The following is a 26,164-nucleotide window of genomic DNA, read 5'->3' as shown; positions in this document are numbered from 1 at the left end:
AAATGAATAAATATTACAATCTGCAGGAATAAATAAATTGACAATTAAAATCAAGAAGGCTTTGAATACTTTTTCACGTGGGATTTGTTTTAGCAATTGCTAACTAACAGAAACAAAAATTAGAAATCCAAAAGTATGAAAGAAAACACCAATTATGTAAGGAAAGGTCACTAAAATGTATAAGGAAATATTATTAGTTCTTGATCATTATTAATGTGTAGATAACTGCGGGACATTACACACCCACATAAACTATGTCAGTGCCAAAAAAACCACCAAAAAATAAGGATCGAAAAGACTGCAAATGAAACCACTTTTCCCCCTAACCCTGAGGACAGGAAAGACAAAGCCACTGGAATAAACATTATCAAGGCATTGTGGGAAATTATAAAGGACAGTGCCAGGAAGCTCACAGAACCAGCAACCACCACACAATTACCTAAACAACCAGGGTGAAACACACTAAATCTGGCAAAGCTGCCTTGCACCAACCTGGCCTGCCCATAGAAAAGCAGCCACTTTGAGACACATAAACCATGCACCAACATGCTGGAGAAGGGGTGCGGGGGGCTTTCGGCTGCATGACGTATGCCAGCTCATGGCTTTTGGCCGCATGGCATATGCCAGCTCGCAGCTTTCGCGAGGGGAGGCCTGAAGGCCTTCCCTAGCAAAAGCAGCAAAAGCTAGCCTTCCACCGACACCCACCTGCTTTCGGCCACGCAGCATATGCCAGCTCGCAGCTTTCCGCCGCCCACCCGCTTTTGGCCACGTGGCGTACACCAGCTCACGGCTTTCTCGAGGCAAGGCCTGAAGGTCTTCCCTTTTAAAAGCTAGCTTACCGCTGCCCACCTCTTTTGGCCGCGTGGCGTATGCCAGCTCGCGGCTTCCGCCGCTGCTGCCAACCACCCGCTTTTAGCCACGTGCGAAAGCCGCTGCCGGCGCCATTGCCGACCAGTGCCTTTCTGCCACACGGCGTACACCAGCTCATTGATTTCACGAGGCAAGGCCTGGAAGGCCTTCCCTCACAAAAGCCGTGAGCTGGCGTAAGCTAGCCTCCTGCCGCCCCCTCTCACGCTTAGTTGCTTACTTGAGGGAAGCAGCAAGCTGCTGGAAGGCGAATTGAAGTGAAGGGAGAACCGATCAGCAAGCACAATGCGACAGCTGCTCGGGAACGAGAAAGACTCTGGCTTTTAAACAGGTCAACTCCAGCTCTCTCACTGATTGGCTGGACTCCAGCCAATCAGTGAGCGGCAGGCTGGGCTAGTTTAGTGTGGACAGATGGGGGAGCGAGCGAGCTGTGACTGGACAGCCAGAGTGAGCAAGCAACAGGGCCGGGTCAGGCATTCCAGAAGTTACTTCCCAGTCCACCGGTCGAAACTCCTCTCACCGGATTGTTAAATTTCACTAACTGGTTCTACTGAGCCGGTGCGAACTGGCAGAAACCCACCACTGATGCATTTCCTCCACTTCCTCTTCTGCCACAAGTGATCTGCAAAATTGCAGAGAAGGTGGAGATGTTGCTGGTAGTGCCTCACTGGCCCCAGAGGTCCTGGTACACCAACCTCTTCAGCCTGTCGGTGTCCAGCCCATGGCGAATCCCTCAGAACCAGGTCTCCCTCAGCCAGAGGGCCATCATCCATCTGGATCCTCAGTGGCTCCAGTTGACCATCTGGCACTTGAGGGGGACCTCCTGAGGAGGGACGGCCTGTCAGAAGAGATGATACATACCATCCAGGCATCCAGGCGATCTTAGATGACCAGAATTAATGACTCCATGTGGTCCACCTTTGCCAAGTGGTGCGACAACCTCCAGCTTGATCCAGTCACCGCACCAGTTCCCCGTATATTGGACTTTCTACAGGAGGGCCACAATAGGGGATTTGCTCCCAACACCCTTCGACGACAGGTCGCTGCTTTATCCACCATTTGGTCTGGGGCTTTGGCTCAGCCCCTCAGCAGACTACCAAGGGTTGGGTGCTTCCTCAAGGGTGCCTCCAATCTACACGTTCCGGTGGTCCATCGTTACCTGACTTGGCAGTTATCGGTGGTCCTATAGGCTCTCACTTCAGCTCCTTTCGAGACTCTTCACACAACTTCTCTCTGGCACTTCACTCTTAAGACAGTCTTTCTTATTGTGATAACATCTGCAAGGAGAATATCCAAATGGGTGGCTCTATCTGTTCAAGAGGACCTATGTATCATACATCCGGACAGAGCTGTACTTCACCTGGACCCAGCCTTCATCCCAAAAATTAACACTTGGTTCAATAGGGCGCAAGAGGTAACTTTACCAAACTTTTGCCCATGCCCCAGGCACCTGAGGGAACGTGTTTGGCACACTCTGGACATCAGACAGGCCCTGCACAGATATATCAATTGGGCAGCTGAATTCTGCAGGTTGGAGACCCTTTTCATGTCATTCCAGCCAGGGTCCATGGGACGAAAGGTAACATCTTCCACTGTCGGCAGATGGCTAAGAGCGTGCATTGCAGTGGCGTATGATCACCAGTCCAGGACAGTGCCGCCACCACTGCTGCCTGGGCAACCCAGGCTACAATAGACGAAATCTGCAGGTGGCTGCGTGGTCATCCCATTACCCTTTGTCAGAAACTATAAATTGAACATGTTTGCTTCAGCCAAGGCATTGTTCGGCAAGTCGGTTCTCCAGAGGGGTGTTTCCACGACCAAATCCCAGGACAGAACTTTTTCCCGCCCTAGTGACATTTAACTTGGGTATGTCCCATGCTTGGACTCTCCAAGCAGTTCACAGGAAAATGACCATTGGCTTACCTGAAGGATCCTTTTCTGTGCACTGCGGGGGAGTCCAAACCTGCCCTGGGTCTTCGGGTCCAGGGAATTGGGACCATCACATCAACTCGGACTACTTTTATTGTTTCATCACACCATCAGCCTTCACTGGTTTCAGAACTGGTCAAAAATCTAGCATTAAGGAGGACCAGGAGGCGTGGCCAAGGAAAAAGATTCCTCAGTCCTAGGGCAAACCAGACTAATTTAACCCATGCTTGGACTCTCCGGCAATGCACAGAAAAGGACCCTTCAGGTAAGCCAATGGTCATTTAGTTCTCTAAAAACTCCTTCAAAGTAGGCAGGAGTGCAAACATCACACCTCTCTACAACTCTTATAAAAAGATGTACCCAATTTGAAATGTTTCATTTCTATATTCTCCAAGGACTTTTCAGAGACTGATCCATTGCATAGGTCTAAAATCTACAGATAATCATACTAAAGTTAATTTTATAATATCCTTAATAGCACTAATGCACATTTGCTGTTCAACACTTTTATCCTAATTCATCTCTCCGACATTTTCACTTTTGAAATTAACTGTGAAAGTATAATCTTAAGAAGACCATTCATGTATGTAGAATTTGTTATTGAGATGACAATTTTTTAAATCAATATTTAATATTTGATATTCAATATTTATATTTCATACTACATTCTCAGGTTCAGGATGTACAAAAATATTCAAATGATAGTGAATAGCAGGAAAGAGGAGGGGGATTCTTCTCTACTCTACATTTTTGTAATGTTATTACAATCCAAATTAGACTAGCGTGTTTATTACTTATTTTGTGGTGGGAAAAAAAATCACACCAACATCATCAGTGAAAATAGGATACATATTTGTCTTAATATGGATGACAAGTAAAGAAAGTTACATCATGACTCCAGACATAAAAGAGCACTCCATAGCTCCAATTGACTGTTGTGGTTTATATTACATTATATTATTTACACCACACTATACTAGTATAGTGATTACAATTCATTGGATCAGTGGTGGGTTGTTAACTGGTTTAGTACCGGTTTGCTCGCGCTTGCGCTTGCGCGGGTGGGCAGAGCCTTCCGCCACCCTCAGTACTGGTTTGGCCAAACCGGGCCAAACTTGGAGCAATCCACCTCTGCATTGGATTAATAATATTACATTAAATTGGATCATTTGGATTAAATGCTTTCTTTTACTAGCTCCATGACACCGAACCATAATCATTCATTATGTCCAAATGTTTCTTGTATCATTACCTATATAAACATAATTTCTATCCAGTATTTGGAAGATGTTGTGATTATCTGTTTTTAAAATATTTTCTGTTTTGACTAGTCTATGTTTTTAGTCTCAGAATAATCAAAAGTTTAGTCTCAGAATTCAGATGGGCACAAGGAAAAGTATACATCCCCACTATCAAATGACATTCCATTTAGTTTTGTGAAAATAGGCCCAAAGTCACCCAGCCAGGTTTCATGCCTAAAGAGGGATTAGAACTCACACTTTCCTAGTTTCTAGCCTTAATCACAGACCATTTTTTTCAGTGGAGGATAGCATTTCATTATTATTATTTGAATTCTTTTTTTATTATGTGGTAAATTATTTACAGGACCTAATCATGCAATTTGTTGTCACATAGCTGGTTATTTGTTTTATATGTATTTACTAAGATTGTCCAAATTCAGATTTAAAATGATAGAGATTGGAAAAACAGTTCAGTTACCATCATATTGATTTAATTGTCCTACTGATTTAATTTTCAGTTCTTTGCGTTTCATTGATTTTCACTAGATATCTACAAAAGGCCTCACATTTTACTTTCTTAACAGAATTAGATTATGTTGGCAGGAAAGGAAACTCTTCATAATATAACACTTAACAAATTCTGAGTAACAAATGCAAGATTTTATTTTATGTAATTTACGTGTTTAAAAATAAAGCTGTCAGCATTAGCCTTATATTTAAAAATGAATGAAATGTATAGGCATAGTTATCTTTGAAACTGAATGGAATCTATATCTAAAATAAAAAGATATATATAGTTATCTTTTACAAGAATATTAGTCCTTCTAAGTTTCATACAAGTAGGTTAAAGACTTTTAGTGGAAAGTAAGATAAATTTTTCAATGTGCACATTAAATTCAAATTTTTTTAGAACAACTGATGTAATGGTTTTGGTAGAAAAAGATGTTCTTTTGGGAAAAGATATATTTTGGGATTCTTTTTACTCTGTAGGGGTTTTATTTGTTTTTTTGCTATGAAGTAATTTCGTAATGTGCTAAATTTTGAAAGATAGATTCAGAGTTTAGGAAGTTAATGTCAAGTTTAAAAATATTTATTTTTATTTTTCTTATGTGTTCTCTATTCCATTATCACCAAAGTAACAGAAAAAAAAGGAGATTAGAAAGACATGGACTCCAGTATACTGATTCTTAGGTCTCCCAAATCTCATATATAAGGAAGATTATTGAATGGCAGCAATGTTCTGCAATATATACTTTTAATAATCCTTTTTCAAAGTACTGAGCATAGAGTTATGGTATAAAGGTGTGCACTATTGTTAAAAAAAGAACACTGTAAATTACCAAATTACAGTACTTCATCTACTTAATCCTTTTCCTACCTTAGAGTACTTATATGTCAAAATGGGGAAAGATTCAGATAGATGCTGATTGTAAGAAGTCAATTTAGATATCACCTGTTTTTTTCCAAATGAGCCAGATTTGAATCTGAACCCAAGATTCATCTATGTGAATTGTATAATAGTTTAGCAGCTTTTTTTAACCCAGATAAACTTAACAACCAAAATTCATTATAGCAACAGCAACAAGCAAAAGTACTTTTTTAAATATAAAAATCTATATCATGAGGCCTTCTCAACAGACATAAGAATACAGATGTAAAATCATGTAAGACAAATATATCTGTGGCTACTGACTGGCTCAAGGTTGACTCAGCTTCCCATTCTCCCAAGGCTGGTAAAATGAGGACCTAGATTGCTAGGGGCAATGTGTTGTCATTTGTAAACACCTCAAAGTGTGCTGTAAAACACAAAGGAGTAGTATATAAGTCTAAGTACTATTCCTATTGCTATTAATACAATGCAATACAATACAATACAATACAATACAATACAATACAGTACAGTACAGTACAGTACAATACAATACAATACAATACAATAGCAGAGTTGGGTGGGACCATGGAGGTCTTCTAGTCCAACCCCCTGCCTAGGCAGGAAACCCTATACCATTTCAGACAAAAGGCTATCCAACATCTTATTAAAGACTCCCAGTGTTGGGGCATTCACAACTTCTGGAGGCAAGCTGTTCCATTGATTAATTGTTCTAACTGTCAGGAAATTTCTCCTCAGTTCTAAGTTGCTTCTCTCATTGATTAGTTTCCACCCATTGCTTCTTGTCCTACCCTCAGGTGCCTTGGAGAATAGTTTGACTCCCTCTTCTTTGTGGCAACCCCTGAGATATTGGAACACTGCTATCATGTCTCCCCTAGTCCTTCTTTTAATTAAACTAGACTTACCCAGTTCCTGCAATCGTTCTTCACATGTTTTAGCCTCCAGTCCCTGAATCATCTTTGTTGCTCTTCTCAGCACTCTTTCTTTTTTACATTGTGGAGACCAAAACTGAATGCAGTATTCCAAGTGTGACCTTACCAAGGCATTATAAAGTGGTATTAACACTTCACGTGATCTTGATTCTATCCCTCTGTTTATGTAGCCTAGAACTGTGTTGGCTTTTTTGGCAGTGCTGCACACTGCTGGTTCATATTTAAATGGTTCTCCACTAGGACTCCAAGATCACTCTCACAGTTACTATTATTGAGCAAGGTACCACCTATACTGTACCTGTGCATTTCGTTTTTGTTGCCTAAATGTAGAACCTTACTCTTTTTACCATTGAATTTCATTTTATTAGATAGTGCCCAATGTTCAAGTTTGTCAAGATCCTTCTGTATCTTAAGCCTATCTTCTGGAGTGTTGGCTATTCCTGCCAGCTTGGTGTCATCTGCAAATGAGTTCCCCATTTATCCCCTCATCCAAATAATTGATGAAGATGTTGAAGAATACTGAGCTTAGAGTACTACTTAAGAATACTACTTAAGGAGACCACTTCCGGCGGCCAAAGGCGACGGACGCGTGCGTCCTTCTCGCTGCTTCGGTGGGCTCCCCTGAATCCTAGGGGAGCACAGGGTGCCTTGGAGTGGCGCCCTGCCGTAGGGGTGGCTTGCTGGGACCCCCTGGAATGGCAGCGGCCATGGGGGGTCTCCAGCTTTGCCCCAGGAGCCATGAAGCATAGGGAGCATGCGGAATGCCAACGTGCGCTTCGCCGAGCGCAGCCAAGAAGGAAGCGATTAATTTGAATGCAACAGCTGAAGCGCAGTGAGATGGGGGATCTCCCCGGGTCTTTTACAGTTTAATACCTTATTGACTGACTTGCAGTTTTTTCTTGGACTTTGTTTCAACCAGTGGAGGAGTCAAAATTCGAGGGGGGAGGGAGTTTCCACCCCCTTTGGAAAAGCGGCACTTGGAAAATCTCTCCCTCGCAAGGGAGAGAGAGAAAGTTTTTTAAAAGTTTAAAATACTTTCACTTCCCTTAATTAATGGGGGGGAAAACCTTTTTTCCCTCTTCTGACTACAACTGTGAGAGAAAGGATGGTTGAACTGATTCTTCTCTAACTATCCATGGAAATTCTGACTTTGTTGTTTCCTGACCACCGGTGCTGGCTGAGCCAAGATGCCTCACTTCCTCTTTCTTCTTTGTCTTTGTGCATGAGACTCCTTCTTTGGAAAACTTTGTTGCCTTGAATTAATTTCCACCCCAGAGACCTTCAGGAGCCTCTTCAAACAAGTTTTTTCCCTGGATTTGGAATATTTTGATCCACCCATCTGCTTTAGTCTTGAACTAAGTGACTTATTCTCCTTTGGATTTACCTGTTTGGTGGTCTCTACCGGCTGTGCTTTCCCACGGACACCATTCTCTGTATAGGACAATAATTATCTCCGAGCTTCATGATGGGTCCGAAAAAATTACCACCTGGAAATGTTAGCAGAATATATTAACAGAGATAAACAACAGCTTGGGTGATATATTGACCTGATTTATAGGATTAATTCAGCCTATGCAAGAACACATAATGTTCCAAGGGAAGTTCATGTTAAATTTCTTAGAAAAACCACAAGAGATGAGGTTCTAGGAGCTCAAAGGGGAGGACCATTAAAATATAAGGATAAAGAAATAACCATTCTTAAGCAGATCCCAAAGAAAGTAAGAGATAAGAGAAGGAAATATACCTTCTTAGCAAAAAAATTATATAATAACGGGGTTTGGTTTAAGTGGTTGTTACCAGAAGGCATGTTGATTTTTTGGGAGAGCAGTAGAATCAGAATTAACACAGTTGCAGAAGCAGAGGCTTTCATGAAAAAACATACTGCTCTCTTAGGTGACGTGGGGGACGTCAGACAAGAAACAAAGCAGGGAGGGGCTGAGGCTCTGCCAGTGGACAGGGGGGAGGATACGACAACAAGAAGACTCAGATCACAAAAGTGAATTGAAACACTATTCTAAATGTTGTTACAATGTATTTTCAAGGAAGTGACAAAAGTAAAATGATTGAAACATACTGACGATTTTGTGTAAACTTAAAACTGCTAATATCTATGCAAAAGTTCATAGTTTTTTATTTCTCCTTTTTGTAAAAGTTGCAAGACCCGGGGGGGCTTCTCCCCCCCCCCCGCACGATGTAGCTGTCAAAATGTTCCATAACCTCTTAACCCCTTTTCCCTTGTAAATTTTTTAAAATCAATAAAAAAATTTGACAAAAAAGAATACTACTTAAGAGTACTACTTAAGAGTACTACTTAACCTACTAGCAGAGCTGGGTTCCTACCGGTTTGGTCCAGTTCACTTGAATAGGTAGTAGAAATCTGGCGTACCTTTCCGAACCAGTAGTAATGGCCAGGGAGGGGAGAAGGTGCGAAGAGGAGGGGGAACCTGGCGAGCAGGGGGCCACAGCTTCCCTTTCAGCCTGAGACGCCATGCTCGGCCCGCTCAGCTCCCGGGGACGCTTTCCCAGCTGGCCGCCAATTTATAAACAGAAATTAAACATTTTCTTTTAAACTTTCCATTTCAATGAGAATTTAAGAAGTTTTAGAAAAATTCTCATTGAAATGGAAAGTTTAAAAGAAGATGGTTAATTTCTGTTTATAAAGGTCATATGGTGGCTGCGTGTGGGTTGCTGACCAACTCAGCGCCCACTTGAATGTGGCCTGAGCGGCAGGGCTACCCCAGAGGGTCCCCCGGCTGGGAAGTGGCACCAAGAGAAAACAGAGCCGCCGAAAGGCCAACTGCAGCCAGCAATGGGGCATGAAGGTGCAGCTTTCCAGGTCGGTGGGGTGGCGGGAAGGTTGTGTGAGACTGGAGGCAGCAGGGCGATGGGTGTCAAGGCCTCCCTAGTGGCCAGTTTGGGCTCTGCTTGAAGGGACTCTTGAAAGAATGGGCGCGGGGGGGGGGGTCTTCCTGCTGCCAAGCCTGCACAAAGCGCCCCAGCCTGGGCTTCTGCAGGGTCTTGGGGGCAAAGCGCCACTTCCTAACTTCAGAAGGGAGCCAGGCGAGGCGAGGCTGAGCCATGATGCTCCCGAAAAGGCTGCATGGTGGGTGAGGTTCGAGCCAAGCCTCGCGTGGGATGGCGGGTTGGATTTCCCAACAGGGAAGCTCTGGGATGGCTCAGCGAAGCCTCCTGAGGACCTTCACAGGAAAGCAGCAAACAAATGGGCAGGCAGCGGTGAGCAGTAAAGGATGCACAGCCTGCTCTCTGCCCAGAGACATTGGCCTGGTCCAGCCAGACCTTAACACACAAGGGCTGGCAGGGTGGAAATGGAATCCAGGAGGAGGGGACGTCAAAAAGGGGGACAAACCGACAGTGCCTAACCACAGCTTTAAAAGGTTCAGAGCAGTGGGAAAACAGAGCTGGCCCCACTGAACCTTGCATGCCAACCCTAGGTGTCAGGCTCGGAGAAAGCCCTCACTCGTCAGCCGATCTCCCCCCATCTGTGTGTATGTGTGTGTGTATCTTGCTCTCTCTGTTTCTGAGTCTCGTTTCTCTCTCTTTCGAAAAGCCGCGGCTGGGCCAAGCCAGCAAGCTCGCTTTGGCATGCTTGCCAGCCATGGCAGAGGTTCCTTTCAGGCTGCCCTCCTTCTTCTCTTGCGATCCCCTGGCTGGCTGTGGCAGGGCTGGGAGGGTGTGTACGCACAGGGAGACCCCCTCGAGCAAGTGCCAAAGTGCAACAAAGGTGTGCGTGGGGCAGTCAGCTGCTCATTTAGGGAGGGTCTTAGCAGGACTCAAATGCAGGATGCGTGGCTTCTATGCTGCAGTAAGGCCCCAGCCATCACCTTGCCTTGTCCTCCCCGCAGCTCCTCAGCACAGAGGGCACAAGTTCCAGCCCGAAGTGGCAGGAAGCTAAGGGTGCCTTATGCACAAATGTGGCATGAAGGGAGCTACAGAGCCTCTTTGCTCCTGCACTAAGGCTCTGGCGACCATCCTCCTCTTCCCCTCCTCCTCCTCTTATGGGGGGAGAGGAATAACATGGCAAGGCGATGGCCGGAGCCTTAGTGCAGGAGAGAAGCCACATTCTTTTGCATCCTGCTAAGACCCTCCTTAAGCGAGCTGCCCCACATGCGCCTTTGCTGCGCTTTGGCGCTCACTTGAGAGGCGTCTCGCCATGCACCCTCACACTCCCAGCTGCACAAAGCAGCTAGATGGGGAGGGTGTGTGTATGTGTGGAAATGGATTGCTTGGCGCTGAGGGGAAAGTGATGCTTCCTTGTCAGCCACTCAGCTGGCAACACTGAAATTTTCGCCGGTTCTGTGGGCGTGGCTAGGTGTGAGGGGGGCATATGACTGAGTGGGCATGGGTGTGAGTGATGTCAAGTTGGCTGTGTCCACTCAGTCACATGCCCCCACCTAGCCACGCCCACAGAACCAGTAGTAAAAAAAATTGAAACCCACCCCTGAATACTAGTCATATGTTATCATTTGTATTTACCCTATAATATTTTAAACCTTATGCTGTTTTTAACAGCAGTACAGGTGTATTTATTTCCGGCCAGGGTTTCCCAACATTGATTTGAGATGTGTTGCAGATTTGGACTTCTACTTCTAAATTCCCTAGCTGGCTGAGGAGTCCAGACTTCTTAAATTTACCAAGGCTGAGAAACACTGCTTCAGGCTTTGTATAATTTCAGATTCAAATCCAGTTGTTTAAGGCACCTAAGCTTTTCCCAGGTTCTATAGCTGCCAATACAATCTGAGTAAAAATACCACCACTTTAGTGAGGTCCTTTCAGGACATCCACTTCTCCAGCTATGTTTCACTTGCTTTCAGTCTGCCATAAGCAACAGTGGGAGGGAACTGCGGAGTGGGATAAGGAGAGGTAGCAGGAAAGGAATAGAAATTACTTGCGTCATTGTGTGAAAACTGCTGGCCATTCCAAAGTCACCTCATGGAATGCAGCACCACCCAACCTGCCAAGCCAGGAACTAGTACCAAAATAATTTGTTTAAATATAATTGGACAGGTCAAGATAAGCAAAGGGCAAGGAGAGAAGGAGAAGAAAGGAAAAGTTAAACACATGCTTTGTGGATGAAAATCTCAGATCTAGCTTTGCCTCATTGTAGACACTTTGGCTTTAGTAAAGTTATGTTAATAATGGATCCGAGAGTCTTTCTTTTCTAACTGACCTAGTTGGGACAGTTGACAAATTCAAACAAATACTATTTTCACTTCTTATTGATTTTGAAATCAAATCCAAATTAGTGGGATCTCCTAGTTTCCACATAGTTTAAACATTCCTGTTTCTCCTGTATTCCAGCATGTACAGAAATGGAACTAAACATCCCAACTTAGAACAATATGATAACTTGTGGCCTGAAGCAACATTTGGTTTCCTCTGCAGATCAATGAATAGTGATAGATGGTACTGTGTACTCAGTCTCATTCAGAACTTATTTTTTTAGATGTACAAAACCTGTTCTTCGTTTTTTTTGTCTTTGACGATTCCATGTTTATTTAGAAAACTGCTTAATTATGTAGTTTAGCTTGGAAATCTAATCTTGGTGTTTTTAGAATCTTTTGGTGTAATTTTTTTTCAATGAAACCAGTTTTTTAAAGTATTTGAAAAAATAGTATGTATGGACTATAAATAAATAGCTACTATTTAAAATACTAGCTAAAACAGTTTATTAGCACTTCTAGCTTTCTAAAATAAAACTTTTAGATAAAGCAAATGAAAATATAGATATAATAAAATGCATTTCATGCACATTTTTGTATTTGTGCAGAAGGAAAAGCATTACACTCTAGTAAAGGTGTCTGTACATAATTAGTAGCTCTTACTATTATTGCCTCTTATTTTTATTTCAGAATATTTATTTAAATGTTTTATTTCTTGTTCCTTATTTATGTGGCAATTCATTTTGTTTTGTTTTGTTTTAGAATCACAACTACTGCAGCTTGCATGATGGACTTGAGGAGATACCCATTAGATGAACAAAATTGTACATTGGAAATAGAAAGCTGTACGTATTTCTATTAATTTCAGGTGTATGAAATATGTTGTGCAAAATAGTTGTTTTAGTTTTGTTACTAATATTTATTTAATTTCTCATGCCCATTATATGCATAGCGTTCTTAATAGTTCAAAATCATTTATGCTCACTTCATGTGTATTTCATGTCATCAACTTCTGTTTTTTATCTTCTGCAGTGGTCTGCAGTTCTGCAGCACTGTTCCATAATTATTCTTACGTTTTTAAAGAAATTTAAAGTATTCACATGAAATGACATTGACCCACTGGTGCTCAACAACAAAAAATAAAAATAAAAAAGCAAATGAGGTGATTGAAGCAATGTCTGTATCTATTGTTTAATATATAATGCCTTCAGCAATGATTGTAGTTAACAAACATTTTGAAAAAGAAAAAGTAGCTGGTACATCCAAATAATTTCATTAAAGACAATACAGAATATTGGTAGTGGGAAAGAGAAAGAAAATAACAGTAAGAAACAATACCAACAGAGAAGAAATGGGAAAAAACAGATGCTAGTAAAGACTAAAACTTTGACAAAGAAGATAATTACCATATTTTTCGGAATATAAGACACACCGGAGTATAAGGCACCAAGGTTTTGAAGAGGCAATTTTTTTAAAGAAAGTAGGTAGGTAGATAGAGGGATAGAGAGGGAGAGAAAGAGAGAAAAATACATTAGATAGGTAAGGGGGAGAGAGAGAGTAGGTAGGTACGTAGGTAGCTAGAGGGGGAGAGAGAGAGAGAGAAATACAGTAGATAGGTAGGGAGAGAGAGAGAGTAGGTAGGTAGGTAGATGTTTCCAGGTGTATTTAGCCATGTGCTGGAGAAGGAAATCGCTGACTATCTGCAGCATCTAAGACTTTATTTCTGCTGGCACAACACTTGATCAATGTAATTCTCATCAATCAGTTAAAGAGCTTTCCAAAAGGGGGAGGGAGTTTTTGAACTGTGCAAACCTCCCCAAAATGGCCTGTTTTTCACGAAAATGTGCCCATTTTTAAAAAAAGGCATGAATAACCTTGATGAGCTTGCAGAGTGCTCCTGGGGGGGGGGGGCAAAAAAGAGCAAAAAATGGCCATTTTTCACAAAAACGGGCCCATTTTTTGTAAAAAAAAAAAAAAAGCATGCATAGCCTTATGGAGGCTTATAGAGTACTGCTGGGAGCTGGGGGGACAAAAAACGGCCCATTTTTTGCTCATTTCTGCCCTCCGCAGCCTCCAGGAGCTCTCTGATAGCCTCCATAAGGCTGTGCACGACCATTTTGGTGAAGGGCTTACGGAGGCAAAAAATGCTGTATTCAGAGTAAAAGATGCACCCAGATTTTCAGCCTCTTTTTTTTTTTGAGGAAAAAGGGTGCGTCTTATACTCTGAAAAATAAAGTATATTTTGATTTATTCTGGTATCATTTATGGTTTCCAGAACAGTTAAACCATTTAAGAAAACAAATGAATCTTTTCAAAATAAAGATGGATGTTATTGATCAGGACAAAAGAGAGAAGGAGGCAGTCAACACTTAACAATGTCATGGTTTTATAAATCTTTACCAAACACCAACAAATTGTTGAGAAGTACGGTAGTTTTATATTTCCTGCAGACTTATTTGTAAATAATAAGGCAAACACTAGGACATCCATATTTATAACTGGTGGGTAAAACCTGGTGGAAATTAAATCCCCAAGTCTCTGAATATGAGCTATCAGTATCATACCTCTTCTGAATCTTGTTCTGAAGCAATGAATCAAATAATGCCACTGTTCATTATCATCAAGCCATTTCCATCATTTTTGCAAAAAAGAAAATCTTCAGAAGTTTTTACCAAATGTAATAGAAAAGTATGATGACTATTAGAGATATTCTAATGGACATTTTTGAAAGTAGCCAGAACTGATAGCAAAGAAACAAAGATACTCCCTGAGCTTGTCTGTTTGTATGGGTGGAGGTGGTCTTAGAAATTCTTTGGTTGGGCTGTTTATAAAAGGTTCTTTAGCAGTTTCTTGACTGGGGTATTGTTTACTTGATAACTGTCAAAGAGCCATCAGTAAACAGCCCAACAAAAAGAACCTCTAAAACCACCACCCCACACACAGACAGGCAAGTCATCAGAATATAAACTGATAGCAAACAGCAGTGCTTACCAGCATTGATAATGTCACCTAGTTAGGGTAATGAGAGGTCTGCAAGAAAACAAGCTCAGAGAGCACCAAGGACCCCCCATTTCAACCCAGAGATACAAATATTCACCTTTATTGAAACAAAGATATGGACAGTATCTTTTACATGGATTTTTTTGTGAAATGGAATTTTAATGGATCACTGCACTTATCCTTATGTTTAAGCTTTTTCCTAAGTATTGTACATCTGTGGCCTCATGTGAAAGAATGTTTTACATTTAAAAATTAAAATTAATGGAAAGTAGTTAGATACTTGTTCTAACTACGGTGGTTTCCAACAAGGTCCTCTGTTCCAGCGGGAACAGAGGGTTAATCCTATTGGTCGAAGGGTCTGACAGCTCCTTATAAAAGGGCTGCTGTCAGACTCAACCTTCGCTGGATTGTTCTCACTTGTTGTACTTAATAAAGAGCTGTTGTTACCATTAAGCCTGTGTGTGCCTAGCCATTACCCAACACTGGCGATGAGGATGGGATTGGAAGGCAACTAAGCGAACCAAAAAGAGCATAGCAATCCAGCAAGTACATACAGCCCAGAGCTCAGCGCAGCTTCGAGCAGCCATTTTTGAGCGGCAAACTCAAAACTCCCTCAGAACACAAAATGCATGCCCCACTGACTCCGTATGACCCAGTCACCGAGCACTGGGACTCGTACATGCTACAATTTGACTGCTTCCTTGAGGCAAATGACCTCATGGGCCTTTTTGAAGGCCGCAAGAAGAACATGTTCCTCGGATACTATGGCCGGGAAGTTTCGACACCTGAAGGACCTCTCTGAGCTGACACTGGTACAATCAGTCACCTGGTCTGTGCTTCAGCAGACGCTAAGGACTCACTATGCCTCCAAGCCATCCAAGCACATTCGCCGGCATGAGTTTAACATCAGGAACCAGAAAGAGGGCAAGTCGATTAATGAGTATGTTGCTGCGCTTCACAAGGCCACAGCATACTGCGAATTCCGAGACCTGGACGAGCTGATTCTGGACCGCATAATTTGCGGCATACGGGACATTAACCTACAGAGGAGGTTACTCACTAAATTTAACCTCACTCTGCAGATCGCCTTGGATGAAGCCAGGGCATCCGAATCAGCCGTCAAATCTACTAAGACTCTGCAGCACCAAAGCGCTCCAAAAGACACGCGAAAGAGTACACGCATACATCGCGAGGCTGCAGAGCCCGACAGCTCAGAAGGTGAAGAAGATGACAGCTGCCACATGCACAGTAGCCGCACCCAGCCGGTGCGCAAATTCAAACCGCATCTCCCGCCTTGTGCTAGCTGCGGAGGAGACCATGCCAGATTGGCTTGCTGTTTCCACGACGCTATCTGCCAGCACTGTGAGACAAACAGCACATCGCCAAGGTTTGCCGAAGCAAGCTCCCCTCGACGACCTGGCAGCCACGAAGCCGATCTAACCACCAGCAGAGGCTCGACTAAGGGGCATGGCAGCCACCACCACAGCACTCAGAGGATGACAACAGAGTCACCCATCACACCTCAATCGGCCAAGGCCGCACAAGACGGTCAAAGAAGCTGAAGGTCACAGTCCTCATCGAGGGCTCTCCATGCAAGATGGAGATCAACACTGAGTCATCACTGATCATCATGCCATGGTCTACCCTGAAGCAGGCTATCCCTAGCCTGAAGAAACAACATCTATGCACCCTTGACATCCGCCTTCGCGATTACCAGGGGAACAGAGTCCCCATCGTGGACCAAAGCACCTTCCAGGTGAACTTCAACAACTTCAGCGGACAGCTCCCGGTGACAGTGGTCAGTGGAAACCTGCGGAGCCTCCTGGGGCTTGACTGGTTTGAAGCCCTGGGGCTGGAAGTGACCGGTGTCAACGAGAGCACCGAGGAACTACTCGCAGACCCTACCCCAGAGATGCCATTTTTTTTCATTGACTGTTTAGAGACTGATTCCAACTCGCTTAGTAATGTTACCCGCCACTCTGCCAGGTACTCCACAATCAAACAGGTTTTGAACTGGGTGTGGAGTGGGTGGCCCAAGGGGCCTGTTGGGTCTGATTTCAAAATGTATTATCATAAGAGAAATAACCTGTCTGTTGTTAAAGGCTGTTTATTGTGGGGCGACCGGGTCGTTGTTCCACCCAAACTGCACATTGCAGTATTAGAGGCTTTACACGTAGGGCATCCTGGAATTGTCAGGATTAAGTATTTGGCTAGGAGTTATGTGTGGTGGCCTAACATTGACAGGGAGATCGAAGAATGGGTGGCTACCTGCAAACCATGCCAGGAGTCCAGACCAGCTCCCCCAGAGGCGCCCGCTGAGGAGTGGGAGCAACCTCAAGGACCGTGGTCTAGGGTGCACATTGACTTTGCTGGCCCAGTTCACGGCCAGACATTTCTCGTAGTTGTGGATGCCTACTCAAAATGGTTAGAGGTAGTCCTGATGACCTCCACTATGGCAGAAGCGGTCATCAAGGTGCTACGGAGACGTTTCTCCATGCATGGTCTGCCCAACGTCTTGGTTTCTGACAATGGGCCCCAATTCACAGCCATGCAATTTGAGACCTTCCTAGCAGCTCAGGGAATCAGGCATGCCCTGGTTGCACCATTCCATCCAGCCTCCAATGGTCAGGTGGAGAGAATGGTGAGATCTGCAAAAGAGGCCCTCTCTAAGATGGGCCCGGGAGATTGGCAAACAGTGGTTAACCACTATTTGCTAATTCAGCACATCACACCCAGTGCCACTACAGGGAGAAGCCCTTCTGAGCTTCTCATGGGCTGCCGGCTAAGGTCCCATTTAGACCGGCTACACCCCAATTATTTTGCCTCATCACTCCCAGACTCCACAAGCAAGATTCGGACATTTAGCGTAGGGGATTCGGTATACGCCCACAACTATGCTGGGGGAACTCTGTAGATTCCTGCCACAGAGATAGGCATCACCAGCCCTCACTCTTACCTCCTAGAGCTCGAGAACGAGAGGAATTGGAGAAGGCATATTGACCAACTCAGTGGCTGCCTCTCCAACTCCACTCTTAGACAACCAGAGGTAACTCCTGCACGAGTTAGCCAAAGCCCTTCCCAAATGGAGCAAACTCAGTCCTTCCATGGCCAGCTCAAGCCTGAAGGTACCGGGAAACTTACCTGGTTATGTTGCAGGCCCGCAGCAAGCTCTGAGCGAACCGGCTCTAGAAGCTCCAGCCGCGGCCTGTGAAAGGTTCCAGGAGCTTCCACCAAGCAGAGCTGTGGAGCAAACAGGTCCATCCGACCTTTCCAAGGAAACCCATCCTACTGAACTGCACAGGTCAGGCAGAGCTACCCAAAAGCCCGCCTACCTACGTGACTATGTAACAAGTAGGATTGTTCCATCCAAGAGGGGAGGGGTGTTAGATACTTGTTCTAATTACAGTGGTTTCCACCAAGGTCCTCTGTTCTGGTGGGAACAGATGTTTAATCCTATTGGTTGAAGGGTCTGACAGCTCTCTATAAAAGGGCTGCTGTCAGACTCAACCTTCGCTGGATTGTTCTCACTTGTTGTACTTAATAAAGAGCTGTTGTTACCGTTAAGCCTGTGAAGAAGACATATTGACAACTCTGTATATCCTGCCTATTCAATATGAATATACAAAGATCGATTTTGATGAAGTCACTGACAAATTTGCAGTTAAAAGCTTGAAAAGAAAAACCATATTATTATTACTTACTGCTAGTGAATTACTAATATGTAGGTATAAGATATTTACTATTTATCTCCAAAATGCATTAATATAATCAAAAAGTATCGATCCATTCTTTTCTGGTTATATTTATTATCCATTTCATTACATGGTTTTTATGTAAATGATTTTCCATACAGAGGGCATGTATGTAAAAAAAGTGATCCATCCTAGATGTCATGTACACTGAATTTTCCTTGGTTAAATTCAAGTAAAGGTAAATAGGTTATAAAATTTTGGAAACTTGATAACTGTATTAGATGTCTCATTGTTAATGAGTATGGCAAGACAGCAATTCTGAGACTAGTTTGATCCTTTTTCAGATTCCTTAATAACTATACCAGTGGTGTCAAACTCAAGGCCCAGGGACTGGATCCGGCCTATAGGGTGCTTAGATCTAGCCCATGGGACCGCCTTGGAAACAGTGAAGGACGAGCCCATGGTTCCTCTGCCAGCAAAACCAGAGCTCACGAGGGCCATGTGTGTCCCCCTGAATTCTGTTTTCACTGGCAGAGGATTGCAGGAGGCTGTCCCAGCCTAAAACGCTGCTTGGGAGCTCGTTTTCATTGGCAGAGCACCCAGGCCACCACAGGCACCCCTGACATGAATGATGTCAAGCTGGCCATGCCCACCCTGCCCATTCCCACCCCAGCTTCCCAAGGTCAAACACAAACCTGATGCAGCCTTCAATGAAATCATGTTTGACACCTCTGAGCTAGACTAATGATTCAGTTAAAAGACAGAATTGGAGAACAATTTGGTTTTCATGTCCATGTTTTGGAAACATAGTTTTTCTTTTCCAGACTTAAAGAATTACATTACAATTCTTTTGAGATCTCCAGCCTTCTACACTACAGGCTCAACTATTTTACTAAAGGGTATAAAAATGTAGCAAAGACTCTATTGAAATATCATTCTAAGCAGAATGGTCTTCGGGTCTAGAACTGATCTGGAGGTCCCCAAGTATTTTGTTGCAAAAAGAGTCACCTGACTTACCTGACAAATGATCCAGATCAAACATCCTTTATTGCCACCCATACCTTCAATACTTGATTGTCAGTATCATTGTCCATTTTTACAGTATTACTTCATAATATATTTCTTACAGATTAATCATCCCATCCAGTCATGATTTGTATAGTTGGCAACATATAGTTATAATAATATCGTGTATTCAACTGTTTGCATTAGTAAGACAGTATAACAAGCTCACTTGGATAATTGATGTTATGATACATGGTGAAATGGTCAACATTTATCTCATTTTGTGAAATTATCTAGTTTTATCTCATTTTAACTATCAATCCCTTTACATTTATATGCATTATTATGCACAGCTTAAATTATTTTTTCAAAATGAATTTTCACATTTTTATAATAATCATATAACATATATGTATTAGTTTCATGTGAAACAGCATGAGTTGTTGTCATGAGTTGTTTAGGGTGACCCGCTCCCTCCCTTCTCAGAGGCCGCGGGAAGCACCCTTGCAGGGTAGAGCAGAGGAGTTTGGGGAATATCTGCAGGACAAAATCGCTCAGATTTGCAGCGAATGGGTCTCCGCTAGCGGTCTAGAAGAGACGTCGGAGGCGGGTCTTGAGGTGCCATTCTGGGAGGAGTTTGACTCTGTTACTTCCGACAATATGGACGGGTTACGTGGACGACTGCGAGCCACCATGTTTACTGGACCCGTGTCCCTCCTGGCTTATACTGGCATCCTGGGAGGTCACACGAGGTTGGCTCCAGGAATTAGTGAACGCTTCACTGAGGGAGGGGTCCTTGCCGGCCGTCTTGAAAGAGGCGGTGGTGAGGCCCCTACTCAAGAAGCCTTCCCTGGACCCAGCTAATTTAGTTAATTACCGTCCCGTCTCCAACCTTCCCTTTTTGGCGAAGGTTGTAGAGAGTGTGGTGGCGCAACAGTTCCCACGGCACCTGGAGGAAATTGATTATCTGGATCTGCGCCAGTCCGGCTTCCGGCCCGGTCACAGCACGGAGACGGCATTGGTCGCGTTGGTGGATGATCTCTGGAGGGCCAGAGATGGGGCTTTTCATCCATCCTGCTCCTGTTAGATCTCTCGGCGGCTTTTGATACCATCAACCATGGTATCCTATTGCATCGCCTGGAGGGGTTGGGGGTGAGGGGCACCGTTTTGCGGTGGTTCTCCTCCTACCTCTCTGGTCGAACGCAATGTGTGTTGACAGGGGGGCAGAGGTCGAGCCTGAGGCCGCTCACTTGTGGGGTGCCACAGGGGTCGGTCCTCTCGCCTCTCCTGTTCAACACATACATGAAGCCACTGGGCGAGATCATCCGTGGGTTCCGGGTAGATTACCATCTGTACGCTGACGATACGCAGCTGTACATCTCTACCCCGGACCACCCCAACGATGCCGTCGAAGTGATGTCCCGATGTCTGGAAGCCGTTTGGATCTGGATGGGAAGTAACAGACTCAAACTCAACCCGTCCAAGACGGAGTGGCTGTGGCTACCGGCACCCCGGTTCAACCAGTTACGTCCATCACTGGCCATTGGGGGCGAACAGCTGGCCCCCGTGGATCGGTTACGCAATTTGGGTGTCCTCCTGGATGCCCGGCTGTCAATGGATGACCATGTGACAGCCGTGGCAAGGGGGGCATTCCACCAGGTTCGCCTGGTGCGCCAATTGCGTCCCCTATTGGACCGGAACGCCCTATGTACAGTCACTCATGCGCTTGTGATGTCTCGACTGGACTACTGTAATGCTCTCTACATGGGGCTCCCCTTGAGATGCACCCGAAGGCTGCAGTTGGTTCAGAATGCGGCCGCGCGGACAATTGTGGGAGCTACTAAATACTCCCACATAACACCTTTGCTGCGCGGGCTGCACTGGCTACCTGTGGCTTTTCGGGTGCGTTTCAAGGTGTTGGTTATCATCTTCAAAGCGCTCCATGGCACAGGACCTAGTTATTTGCGGGATCGTATCCTGCCCCATACATCCCTTCGGCCGATTCGCTCTCACAGAGAGGGACTCCTCCGGGTGCCGTCCACTAGGCAATGCCAGTGGGCGACGCCCAGGAGTAGGGCCTTCTCTGTGATGGGCCCGACCCTTTGGAATGACCTCCCCCCAGATATCAGGACTATCACCGACCTCTGCTCCTTCCGTAAGAAACTAAAGACCCACCTGTTTAATCTAGCCGGCCTGGCCTAATTCCTAATTCCCAATTTTAGTTCCTTAAGCCTGCATTTTTTAAATTTTCTAGGGGTATACTTTTAGTTGTTTTTAATTTAATTTTTAATTTTTACTTTTTGTACAGTTGTATGAGGTTTAATTCGTTTTTAAGGGTATGGGATATTCGTCTTTTGTATTCGTTTTAATGACACACCTGTACACCACCCCGAGTCCCTTCGGGGAGAGGGGGCAGTCTAGAAATACTGAAAATAAATAAATAAATAAATGAAGCAAGGAGAAAAAATGGTCTGTTCCTCAAACAGTATCTCAGCCTATAACATGGTTTAGAATAGATATAGAGACATATTATTAATAATAATATTGGAGAATATATGCTTGATTCATAGAAAGTTTAGGAGTGGGAAATTTTATTTTCTTCTTGAAGGCAGAATGAAAGTTTTAAGAAAAGTGAAGCTATCATATATTTTAAGAACAAGATACTAAAACATTTCTGATTTGTTTCCAGATGGATACACAACGGATGACATAGAATTTTATTGGAGAGGTGGAGATAATGCAGTTTCTGGAGTAGAAAGAATTGAGCTTCCGCAATTTTCTATTGTGGAATATAAACTTGTGTCCAAAAATGTTGTCTTTGCCACAGGCATGTATTTCGTAATTGTTGAATTTCCATTATTTCTAGCTCTCTAATGCATGCCTACATTTGGTGTTTATATAAGAGGTAATTAAAATGGAGGTAGTGCTAGTTCATTCTTTATTTGCAAATATTTTGTGTTACTGGGTCTGAAAAGTTAAAACTGATTAGTTTGATGATTTTTAAATAAAGAAAGCAATATTTGTATCTGAAACTGCGTACAGGTAGGCCTCAACTTACAACAGTCCATTTAATGATCATTCAAAGTTACAACACACTGAAAAAAAGTGACTTATATGCATTTTTCACAGTTATGACTGTTGCAAGATCCCCATAATTATGTGATCAAAATTCAAACGCTAGGCAACTGGTTAATATTTATGACTGTTGCTTTGTCCCGGGGTCATGTGATCACTTCTGAGACCTTCTGAGAAGCAAAATCAATGGGGAAGCCAGATTCACTTAACAACCGGGTTACTAACTTATCAACTGCAGTGATTCACTTAACAACTGAGATAGGAAAGGTTGTAAAATGGGACAAAACTCACCTAACAAGTGTCTGAACAACAGAAATTTTGGGCTAAATTGTGGTCATAAATCGAGGACTACCTATAGTATGTGACTTAGAAAATTAGTTGGGTCAAGAGACTTCCAGTCTAATAAAATACATTTAATGGGAAATTCTAAAAAAATAAATACGTGAATAGAAATGTATGCTCTAATTAAGATGCAGGTAATAGATTATTATTACTAATAGGTATAAATTATTGTAATAGGGACATGGAGATGAGCACCACCCCCTAGGGTCAGAAACGACTAGCAATATATGCGAGGGTGATAAAATTGAGGATTATAATGTGTTTTGAACAGAGAGCAGAAACTCGGAACAGCTTTCCAGAACGTTATTTGTCCTGAGTCAAGCTATCATACAAATTATTCATAATTAAAACAGTTTGAGAAATATCACTATAGCATTTATTATGCTAATTGAAAACATTAATATTTTATTATACTGTATTATACTAAGATCAATAATGATGATGATGATGATGATGATAGACAATGCCACATAATTAATCAAATATTATTTATTGAGTTAAAATATTTAATACTAATATTTGGGTTTTGATAATAGCCTATATTACACTTTTTCTGCACAAAATTTCAACTTATAGGCTACCCTATTCTTGTTTTGGGGAGTGATAGGCTCTGCTAACAATTTTGTAACATGTTTAGTATATTTTATTCATTATATTTTAAATATCATGTGAGTAATTTAAATGTATGATTTTTAGATAGAAAGTAAAACTATTCCAACTTGTATTATCATTAAGAAAATATATGAGAACTTAATGCCTATCTATTTTTTATTAGGTGCCTATCCAAGACTATCATTGAGTTTTAAGTTGAAGAGGAATATTGGATACTTTATTCTTCAGACCTACATGCCCTCAGTATTGATTACCATTTTATCATGGGTATCCTTCTGGATAAATTATGATGCATCAGCAGCAAGAGTGGCTCTTGGTATGAAATGGTGATGAGTAGGACATTACTTCATTTGCAATATCAAATATCAATTACTAGAATTTGCAACATATTAATAGGCAATATCATTTATATAAATATTGTATTAGTTTGGATTGATTCAGTAATGGTTCGTCTTAAATATATAACCATTTTAATAAAATCTGTTAAATGCTCTCTCCAAATGGATCTTAGTTTCCTTATTACTCTAGGAATGGTATGCAAGAACCACCTTTAGAGAAAGGTACCCTAAATTTAAATTTAAGGACAATTTAAATTTGAAGGAAGAATGCAAAGATAGTGGAATAAAAAGGGTTATGCCTTCTTTTTCTTCCAGTTCTAATCAATCTTTCCCTTAGAGGCCTCTGATTTACTCGATGACACAATTGATGAAAGTCTGGTTAAGGGCAAGTCTTTAAAGCCAGCATTGCGAGAGCTGAAAATGCTGGTCAAAGTGCCTTAAGGCATGTAGCTTCGGGATTTACTGTACTATAGCTTCAACTTACCCTGGAGGATTCTCAGCATCCACCAAGGGGGATTCAAGTTGGACAGCTTTTACACGTACAGAAGGATTGCTCAGAACATCGGCTGGATACATTAGTTTAGAGACTTTTAGTCTCTATTAACTTTATCAATTTGTGAGATTGCCAGCAGCATTCCAAGCTCCTCACTATTTTTAATAGCAATAATACATGTATCTAAATCATACTTGAATGCTACTTTTTGACTATATATTTCAGGAAAAATGTTACAGCTATGAAGTCTTTCTGTGAGACTTGTATTGGTACTAGAGACATTTCTGTTATTTTTCCAGGAAATCAGGATTCCCCTAGGCTTCATTAATTTCAAATATTTGGTGTGCTATGTGTGTGTGTGTGTGTGTGTGTGTGTGTCCCCCTCCCTTTCTCCCTTTCCATCTCTTATTTTAAAAGATTTCTTGCCTTGCAAGTGTTGCTGAGGGCTTTGTATACTGTTAATTCCTGCTTAATGGGCGTTGGCTGCTGGAACGGGATGTGTCCTGGACTTTTTGATTACCTCTTTGCTTTTTGCTACCTCTTTTGGTTTGTAAATATGGTTCATTTCTAAGTGTCTATTAATGGCTGATTTGTCTGAATGTCAAGCTTCCAAGAATTCTCATTTTCTCAGTTAGCTTTTTTTGGATTTGGATTGGTCTAGGATACTCACAACTTCTCAATTGAAATTTTGATTGATTCTATCCATGTGTGGTATGATTAAAAAGTTTTCATCATGTCTTCTAACTCCTAGTTAATCTTCATTGGTGAGCTCTACTAATCTTCTGTCCTGGGTGGTATGTAGATGACATCTTCAACATAGTAAAAGACAAACAAGCAGAGCAGAGCAGAATTCTTTATTGGCCAAGTTTGATTGGACACACAAGAAATTTTTCTCCAGTGCATAAGCTGTCAGTGTACATAAAGGCAATATGTGATAAATCATGATCATAGTCATCATAAAAATACATTCATCACAAATCATAAGATACAACACTTAGTGATAGTCATAGGATACTAAATAAGCAATGAACATAAATCATACTAGGATACTAAGTAAACAATATAATCATAAGATACAAGCAACACAGTTATAGTCCAAAAAAGATAAGGAGATAAGTAATAGGAAATATGAGAAGAAGAATAGAATACAGCCTTACTAGATAGTTTGACAGTGTTGTGGGAATTAGTTGTTTAGCTGAGTGACGGCATGGGGGGGGGGCTGTCCTTGTGTTTAGTTGTTCTGGCATGCAATGCCCTATAGCGTCATTTTGAGTGTAGAAGTTGAAACAGTTTATGTCCAGGATGTGAGGGGCCTGTAGCTATTTTCACAGCCCTCATTCTGGCTCGTGCAGTATACAGGTCCTCACTAGAAGGCAGACAGGTAGCAATTGTTTTTTCTGCAGTTCTAATTATCTGTTGAAATCCATGTCTGTGTTGTTTGGTTGCAGTGCCAAATTAGACAGTTATAAAGTATAAATGACAGACTCAATAATTCCTCTGTAGAACTGTATAAGCAACTCCTTGGGCAGTCTGAGCTTTCTGAGCTGGCACAGAAAGAACATTCTTTGTTGTGCTTTTTTAATGACATTTTTGATGTTAGGTGTCCATTTTAAGCCTCCAGATATTATAGAACCTAGAAACCTGAAGGTCTCTACTGTTGATACTGTGTTGTCTACTATTGTAAGAGGTGGTAGTATAGGAGAGTTTCTCCTAAAATCTGCTATCATTTCTACAGTTTTCAGTGTGTTTGGTTCAAGATTGTTCCGGCTGCACCACAAGGCTAATGCAGATTTGTCATTGTCTCGAATGCTACCAATCACTATTGTGTCATCTGCAAACTTCAGTACTTCAACAGAGGGGTCATTTGAGATATAGTCATTGGTATATAGAGAGGAGAGGAGAGAGCACATAGCCCGGGGGGGGGGGGAGCTATGTTAATTGTACAGGTATCTGATGTTATTTTGCCTAGCTTCAGCTGCTGCTTCCTGTCTGTTAGGAAGCTTATGATCCACTTACAAGTGTGGTCAGGCACAGATGGCTGATTTAGTTTAATTAGAAGTATACCTGG

General features: G+C 42.6%; 1 protein-coding gene across 1 annotated transcript in view; it reads left to right on the top strand.

The window, feature by feature from the left end:
• GABRB3 (gamma-aminobutyric acid type A receptor subunit beta3) overlaps positions 1 to 26,164 on the top strand; it is a gene marked incomplete at its 5' end in the record, with an annotated part of 141,101 nt that overhangs the window by 99,510 nt on the left and 15,427 nt on the right. Inside the window, 3 exons of the mRNA XM_081949520.1 lie at positions 12,302 to 12,384; positions 21,926 to 22,063; positions 23,429 to 23,581. Coding sequence (XP_081805646.1) covers positions 12,302 to 12,384; positions 21,926 to 22,063; positions 23,429 to 23,581 — 374 coding nt within the window. The remainder of the gene's footprint in view (positions 1 to 12,301; positions 12,385 to 21,925; positions 22,064 to 23,428; positions 23,582 to 26,164) is intronic.

This window comes from Natrix helvetica (genome assembly GCF_964273705.1).
Source record: "Natrix helvetica genome assembly, chromosome: 3".
NCBI lineage: Eukaryota > Metazoa > Chordata > Lepidosauria > Squamata > Natricidae > Natrix > Natrix helvetica.
Note: the sequence above shows the minus strand (reverse complement) of the source record. Positions and strands in the feature narration are given on the sequence as shown.